Source organism: Ipomoea triloba, chromosome 2, assembly GCF_003576645.1.
Source record: "Ipomoea triloba cultivar NCNSP0323 chromosome 2, ASM357664v1".
NCBI classification, from domain to species: domain Eukaryota; kingdom Viridiplantae; phylum Streptophyta; class Magnoliopsida; order Solanales; family Convolvulaceae; genus Ipomoea; species Ipomoea triloba.
In genome coordinates, this window is record NC_044917.1 from 24,207,002 (window position 1) to 24,216,005 (window position 9,004).

The 9,004-nt window shown below is 31.8% G+C and overlaps 1 protein-coding gene across 1 annotated transcript; it reads right to left on the minus strand.

Annotated features, from left to right (window-relative positions):
- Positions 1–2,697: 2,697 nt before the first annotated feature.
- Positions 2,698–6,477, minus strand: LOC116010329 (cinnamoyl-CoA reductase 1-like). The gene is made up of 5 exons (XM_031249682.1): positions 6,233–6,477; positions 5,977–6,131; positions 5,228–5,413; positions 4,187–4,539; positions 2,698–3,396 (listed from the first exon to the last, which is right to left on the minus strand). The coding sequence occupies exons 1-5, from the start codon at positions 6,351–6,353 to the stop codon at positions 3,213–3,215; spliced, it is 999 nt and encodes a 332-aa protein (XP_031105542.1). The 5' UTR covers positions 6,354–6,477; the 3' UTR covers positions 2,698–3,212.
- Between the last annotated feature and the right edge of the window lie 2,527 nt (positions 6,478–9,004).

Genomic DNA, 9,004 nt, shown 5'->3' on the forward strand with positions numbered 1-9,004 from the left:
GCTAAACTTGGTCAAATAAGCTAAAATTTGGCTTATAAGCCAATAACCAAACACCCCCATTGATTTTTTAACCAAGTCAAACAGCTAATAGTGGTCAAATAAGCCAAAATTGGCTGATAAGCTAATTATTTACTAAACAAGGCCATGTAGTTTCATTACAACACAACTAAAGTATCATTTTGATATAACTATAATTTCATTTGACAATATACACTCAATATGTGAGGTATGTTATTCAGTTTCAATTTAAACATATTGTTGTTTCATTTTAGCACAAATAATTAAAATATCATTTCAATTCAATTATAGTTTCCTTTGACAATATACATGAAATATGTGAGACATATTATTTAGTTTAATTTTATACATATTGTAGTTTCATTCATTTCAGCACAACTAAAGTATCATTTAAATATAACTACAATTTCATTTGATGATATACACTGAATATGTGAGACATGTTATTGAGTTTCATTTTAGATACGTTGTCGTCCTTTCTTTACTTAAAAAATGATGTCGTATTTGGACCATAGTCCGTCGTATAACAATTGCATAAATAGTGGACTAGAAATAATAATGTCATTGTTAGGAATTAAACCCTAGTGTATGGGTTGAAGGTTGGGATCACAAACCACTAGACCACTGGGATTTAGTGAACCAAGGGGTGATCTTTAAGTGAGGCAATGATACCTTATATAGTGTCGAAGACCTTCCGAATGCTTAACAAGTGTACAACATAGACTAATCTTCATTCTTGGCCACAGATGTATGGCATGTATCCCCCCTACTAGTTTGCTTCCAACGCACTTCCCATACATAAGTGGCGCTTCTTGGCTTCTTGCACTTCCCATTCTTGGCCACAATGGTTAAGGTGCGTGATTTATATGCTTAAGTTGCGCCAGTGTTGAAACTTAAGGTGCGTGAACCTAAAGCTTAAGGTGCGTGATTTTCCTTCTTAAGGTCCGATGTTTTCCTTCTTAAGGTTCGTGATTTGTATGCTTAAGGTGCGTGAGTTGTTGACACTTAAGGTGCGCCATTTTAAAACCTTAGGTGCGTGGTTTGTGTTATTAAGGTGCATGGTTTGTGTATTAAAGGTGCGTCGTTTGTGTACTTAAAGTACGTCGGCCTAAAACTTTAGGTGCGCGTGGTTTGTGTTTCTTAAAGTGCATCATTTTAATGCTTAAAGTGCATCATTTTAATGCTTAAGGTGCGTAACTGCACAACGTACCGCACAGGAACCCTACCCCGCACCGGAATCCTTCCATATATATATATATATATATATAGACACACACACACACACAAATTTTTAAATTTAATTGCGTAATGTGTAATGTGTAAGAGACAATTTTTTTTAAATATTTATAAAATACTTTAACCTGATGCCAAAAAAGATAAAAGTGTAATTGAATAAATTTGGTAAATTTCAAGCTACTCGGGAAAAAAAAAACTCCTACCTCCCTTAGATGGGGTTTACTTTCCTTGATACGGAGTATCATAGAATGCGGTTCCTATATTGACCCGAACTTTACAGTGCTAAAAAACTGCACCAAACGTAAAAATAATTTTTCGCCTTTTAAATTCTCATAAAAATCAAACTTTACTAGCTACTAAATGCCCTCGATAGTTGCATTTCTAAGGTTTTAACAATATCTGGTTAAACTTTTGAAAAAGAAAAAAAAAAACAATATATGGTTAAACTAAAAATATATGTTAGGGAAGAAAAAATATGTTATAGTTTAATTTGAGGGTCCCGATATGAATTAAAAAGGAATATATAGATCAATATAGTATCACAAGTAATGTATGATTAGATAATAATATTTTTTTTCCTTAAAAAAAAAAGAATAATATTTTCAATTTTTAATAAGGTTTTTCTTCAATTCGTCTTTTTCTTTCCCTTTAGGTTTTTGCTTTTTGATTAATTTGTACATATGATTAATCCTTTTTTTTTTCTTGTATATATTTGACGGATCTATCAATCTATATATGAATTTGAAAGCTCATATATTATGTAATTTTTCATAATAGTCAAAATTTGATCTATGAGTTTTCATAAAAATATTTTAAAATTCTTATTAAGTATTGTTGGTTTTAAAAAATTATATAAAAAGTTTTTTCATACAGATCAAATTGAGTTTGCTTTCTAAAGGCAGCTCCAACGAACACGGCAAAGCATCATTTTATTTTGTTTTGATGTATTTATTTACATGCTAAATACTTAAAACATTACATTTTTATTATTAAAAAAATAATTATATTGGGACAACTCCGATCAAGTTGTTTGGATAACTGACTTCTTTTTTTTTTTATGAATATTACTAACTCTATTACAATGCAGTATCTGTGCACAAGAGTCAATATTGATTCCACTGAAGCTCGAACCCACCACCTCCCGTATAAAAGAAAGGGTTTGATGCCACTGGACTACAAGGTCCTTGGCAGATAATTGACTTAATAACTACAAGATTACAAATTTGACTCGCAACAGGAGTGACCTACTTCCTGGTGCAGAATTTAGCGATTTGGATTGGAAATAATTAAAGGATGTGTTTGGAAGAATATTTAGGACAAAGAGTCAATGAATTGCAATTGGAATAATTCACAATTTCAATGACATAAAAAACGATACGAGTGATCCATTTCAACCTCACCATCAATGGAGCTTTTATGTGCTACACAAAATGATACAGAAAGTGGGGGAGCAACTTTGCATTATATTATTTAGATCAATATGTTCACTAATATAATGTCAACTAAAATTGCTAATGAAATCTTGTGAACTGGAGATTCAAGTACACCATCATTGGACAAAATGTTCATCCAAGTCCACTAATATAACCATTGTACAAATACAATATAGATCAACAAATAAAACCAGTGGCCTGGATATGGCCACCTACTTGGATTGCTAATGGAATCTTGGGAGCTGGAGATTCAAGGTCAACATCATTGGACAACATATATATTCTTCCAAGTCCACCAACAACCTGCTGGTGCCCATCCACCAACTTGAAAAGAACAGGAGGAGGCTTCATTGAAATTTACTATTTTCTAGGTAAGGGCAAGTAGAACATTAAAAAAAATACAAGAAAGATTTCATTGGTAGACATCATAGTAGACTTCATCATCAACACAAACTCATATTCATTTTTGCATTTAAATCTTACCCACAACCAAATTTAGAGTTTTTTTTAAGAGAAACTTATGACTTATGAGCCAATTCGAATTGGTTCATCATGTTGGACGGGGAGTGGAAGATGACCTTTTTCCTGAAGGCTCTTTACAGTCTCATACAAGCATTGCTTCACTGGAGTAAACTCCAACCCCAAGTCCTTAAGCTTCTGGTTAGAAAATTTGTATGGTTTCACCCTCGGCTTTATTTCGTCCGAACACCTAAATTTCACACATAAAATCAAACTTAATTATTGCAACTTACAAGCCGGAACAATCCATCAACATACTTTATGTTAATATTAACAAGTGATCTGATCTGGCTAAGAGTTAAACAAAAAGTGACAACAAATCCGTTGCTTATATTAGGGATGAACTTAATATTAAATCTAATTACCAACTTATTCATCACAAGCTAATGGCAAGTAACAATCATTAAAGATATATGATTAGTTAATACATCATTTTTTTTAAATAGTATTGAAGAAGAATACCAAAGTTGGTGAGTGGGGACCAGAAAAGAAAGTGACTTGTGGTAGGTAAGGTTAATCCAGAACCAGGGAATTTTGATAAGCTTAGGAACATTATTTCGTAGGTTGTAGTGTCACTATTTCACTGTCATCAATGTTGAGGCCAACCACATATTGGTAGTCAAAGTTGGTATACCCACAACCATATAATAATATGATATCATGCCACTATGAAAAGAAAAATATTGATAATCCAGAATATAATTCAGATGAAATTTCATATTTAAATCTATAAATTTGACTTGTTAGGTTTAATGATTCTGTTGTTAATTGTAAATAGAAAATTCTAAGGTAGTGTAATATATATAAGAATAGCCGCGCCAAAGACCTTGTGGTCTAGTGGCACCCGGTGTCCTGGTTTACACTCTCACATGGATGATGGGAATAGGTTTGAGCCTTGTGCTTCAGTAGGTTGAGAAAGTAGCTATGAACAGATACTACATTGTGACAGAGTCAGTAATACTAAAAAAAAAAAAACTTACTTGGTGGGGATGGGATACTCGGGGAAGAATTTGGCCAAAATCTCAACCACATCGCCACGGTGAAGAACACTTTCGGCGCAGAGATAACGGCCAGAAGCGGACGGGGTCTCAAAGAGGAGTATGTGAGCCAGGGCAACATCCTTAACATGCACATAAGCTTGGACTGAATTGGCATAGGTTTTAGCAGAGCCAGTCAAGTACTTGAGGATGTGAAGAACACTTGCATTGATGGTGGGTTGTAGCAATGGCCCTAGCACTAAAACTGGGTTGATCACCACCACATCAACTCCCTTCTCCCTAGCCTCTTCCCATGCTGTTTTCTCTGCTACCATCTTCCCATAGCAATACCAATTCTACATATCCAAATTTCAAACCCAATAAGAATCTACTATTCACTAATAATTAATGTATAAATTTTGCTTCACAAGAGCAATCCCAGTCAAGTTGGTCGGACTGTTAATTTGGTAACCACAAGATTCTAAGCAGGGCTGGATTTTAAGGCGTGCAAGATGGGCAACAGGGCTCCAAAATTTTGGGGCCCCTAATCCAGCCCTGACCCAATAGTTAGTATATGTATTTGTGATTATATTGGCTCAAAATAGGTTTTCATGACTTGATCTAAATTCTACTAAGTATTTTTTTAAAAAAAAATTCTACTCTGTAATATTCAAGCAAATCACTTTTCTTCAATTCACAGTTTATTTATACTTTGATAGGGCCTCACTTATTTACCAGCACAAAGCCACACAAATCAAAAAATCAGCCCTGATTCTAAGGTTAACCCTCAATACGATAGACCTATTAGCTTTCTTGGTTTGAATCAATCAACCATAGACAACTTAGATTGGTTTACCTATAGTGATTCTTTATCCGCTAGGGTCACAAATTAAAACATGTTTATTCAATACACACTCTCATGTATGAAATTGAAATTATTGATAGGTTAGGTAAAGATGAAAGAATATCATCCACTAGCTATGACCCTACCAACTAAATGTCTAAATCCAATAAAAATAAAATCATGTTTTAAAATTTTCATACCTTTGTGTTTTTGCAAAAGTCAAGATCACTCCAACAAGTTTCGTCCACAACCTTATCCGGGTCCCTACTCGGGTCCATATACACCGCACCAATTGAGGAAGTGAATACCACACGCCGGACGCCGGCCTCCGCCGCCGCCGTTATCACGTTCTTCGTCCCTATCACCGCCGGCTCCACCATTTGTTCCTTTAATCATTCCATCCCACACTTTTTAGTTAAGTATACAAAAGCAAAGAAAAGTCTCCCACTTTTATCAAAAGGAAAACAATTAGGTATTTTTATATGCCAAATTTTGTAAACAGAGTAAGAAACAATGAGAGCAGTGTCTAATGTAAGGACCAACAATTATTTAATTAACCTTAAATTAACCACGCCCCATATCCAATATTATAGTACTAAAATAGATAATCAATATGTTACTATCCACCTATTGCTAATCAATATGCTTAAGCAAGAAATCACGCGGATTATTAAGGTTTAACGTTACGTTGTTAGTAGACAAGATGGTCATTAGGTAAACCAACAACCACCCCACCAGAACATAAAACAAAATAATTTATAGTCTTATCTTTGATTTTTTTGGATGATAAAGAAGACTCGCCACTTCTATCAAACCTATTTAGGGCCACCCTTGTGAAAGAATTTTATGTGTAATTTCTTGTCTATATGTCTAGTATGGGTAATGAAGGCGGTTTTCTCGTCATTCATAAAATAAATAATTATAAATAAATAAATAAAGAGGGACGTACTGGATCATCTGTAACGGGTGATGCAGTGTGGAAAACTCCATCACAGCCGTTGATAGCTTCACATAAACTCTGGTAATCAAGAAGGTCTGCTCTCAACAGAGTTAGCCTCTCACTTGCACCTTCAAGCTCCCTCAGATGACAATTCTTTTGATCGTCTGCAAATTGTTTTATTTTAATTTAATTTATTAATTAAATTCAAGAAATGAATAATAACCCACACTATTAATCAACCAAAAAACATAAAATCATTAAAAACCTGGGTTCCTAACAGTTCCTCTGACAGTGTAGCCTTTCTCCAGTAGGATCTTAACGAGCCATGAGGCGATGAAGCCTCCGGCGCCGGTGACGCACACGACTTGGCCGGAAACCGACGGCATGTTTGGTTTTTTTCCGGTGAAGTTGAAGGAAGATAAAGGCGATTTTGTTAGAGACAAAAGGCTTATAGTGTTTGATGGGTGAGAGATAGTCAGATAGAGAGCTATTTATGCTGACTCAAATTCCCTCTCATCTTCTTTACCAACTCACCTACCGCAGTTACAAAGTTTTGAAAATTCCCACTACGGCATTAGTATTTCATAAATTTCTTTTTTTATGAAAAGGATGTAAAAGAAAAACAATCAAACGTCAATAAATGCGAAAATAGCATTTTTCAACCTTATATTTATACATAAATAGAAATTGTAACCCATTGATTGTTGATAACAATATTATTGACCCTTTAATTTTTCATAAAGTTAGTTAAGTGATGCATTTTGGTCCGTCTTTTTGAATGTGATATTTTTTATGATTTTAATTTTTTTCTTTTCAAACATGTAATGTCAATATTAGAGAATCTTCAATAGGGTTTTTGCTTTTTTTTGGTCAGATTATTTACTTAGTGGCGGAAAGAGAATGACCAAGGTAGTTTAAGACCAAATTGTTTTTAGGGCTCAGTGTGGAAAAAAAATCAATTCTATTAGTGCGTGTTCCGCGCACAAATAGTGTGCAATGGGAGCGTAAACATGTTTTTTTTTTCCGTTTTCAATATTCCTCTCTCGCCTTTTCTTCCTCTCTCTCCCTGCCCCTTCCTTCTCTTCTATTTTACAAGCAAAAAATCTGATAAAAATTGATATGGTTTGCGGATGCTCTTAATGGTTTAGATTTATAAATTACAAATTTATCTTTCCTCAAAAAAAATTACAAATTTATCTGATATTGACTATCAAGTTCTATACGTGCAAACAAAGGTAATGGAGTTTAATAGTCTACATTGGCGAGTTACTAATAAAATCGGCAATTTATGAAAAATTAAAGAATCAATAATTGAGGGGCTGAAATTAATATTTTGTATAAGTATAAAGACAAAATAAATTATTTTTTATCATTAAATGGTTAAACATTTTATACTAAAATTAGCTAGTATTCATTATACTTTTTTTACGGTGTCATGGATTTTATTAGATATTATTTTTAAATTCCAAAATAATTTTTAAATTTTTTTATTGGTTGAGTTTGTGTCATATATTTATTAAAAGTTTTTCATAAAATTTTTAAAATGTTTAATTAAAAATTTATTTTATTTATTTCGAAACAAAATAAATTATGTTATAAATAATATGAAAAAAGTGGTCACATGCACTTATGTGAGATCGTCTCATGGATCGTTATCCGTGAGACAGTTCTGGTCGGATCAATATGCAAATGTAATAGTTATAATAGCAAATGTAATACTAATAAAGAATAAAGTGTTTGTTTTTTATAATGAAAAACATAATACTTTTGATGAAAAAAGTAATACTTTTACATCAAATATAAACGTATTACATTTGTCCTCAAAAGTATTGTGTTTCCCCTTATAAATAACAAACATTTTATTCATAACCAGTATTACATTTGCTATAATAAGTATTATATTTCATCTTGGTTCGACCCGTGACCCGTCTCATCGACAAGGATCTGTGACACGATTTCACACAAGTTTTTACCCATGAAAAGTTTATAGTAAAGAACAAATTCAATGGGCTTAATGGTAATAAATTTTAAACTAACTAATTTTGTAGATATTATTTGATTTTTTTAGTCGAATAAAAATAGTATCTAATCTAATTAATCAATAGATGTCAATCTATATTATATATAAAAACAATATCCTCCTCCCAAATTTTTCCGCCCAAACATAGTGGTATTTTAGTAAAATCATTTATTCTATTTATTTATTATTTTATTGATTATCCATATATATTTATTCACTTATAATATTAAACATGGATCATTGAATCATTCCATATTTTGTTAACATTAATTACATAATTTATTGGTAAAATAATTAATAAAGCTTAATTGGTAAAAAAAATGTTATATGGAAATTAAATAATATATATTAATTAGTAATATTGTCTCCAATAAGTCTACACCAATAAGGAAATAATCATTTATTTTATTCTTTGCAAATTCACGTTAATAACATCAATAATATGTTATTAACACACGCACATCCAGTTTTAATAAATTATTATGTGCAATAATTATAATATTTTAAGAATATGCTAGGGGATCATGACCAAACAATTGATATATGAACAATAAATATAGAATATATTTGTTCTTAAATGATGTCTATTAAAAACATCAATAAATACAATAAAATAAAATAAAGAAAATTAATTGGTACTTTATTTGTTGTTAAATGTTTAACTAATATTTTTGCAGACATATTGATAAACGAATATATGGTTTTTACTTAGGTGCTTTACGATTTTTTTCCCACTTGTGTATGAATTCATAGGTAATAGGACAACAAGTATTTTGGGAAAGGTTGATAACCATAGACACTACAAAACATGATAGTTGTAATTGTATAGAGCACAATTGTAAAGATTTTTTTGTATGTTTTATGTAGGTTTTGTATATAGGAATTAAATGTATTTTTTTTAAAAAAATGTTAATTAATAAATTAGCTTATCCAATTATTCCAAGCTATACAGTTTTCATCCAATTACCATATTATTTGCAAACATCATTATCTTACTCTAAGAACTCTAACTATAAC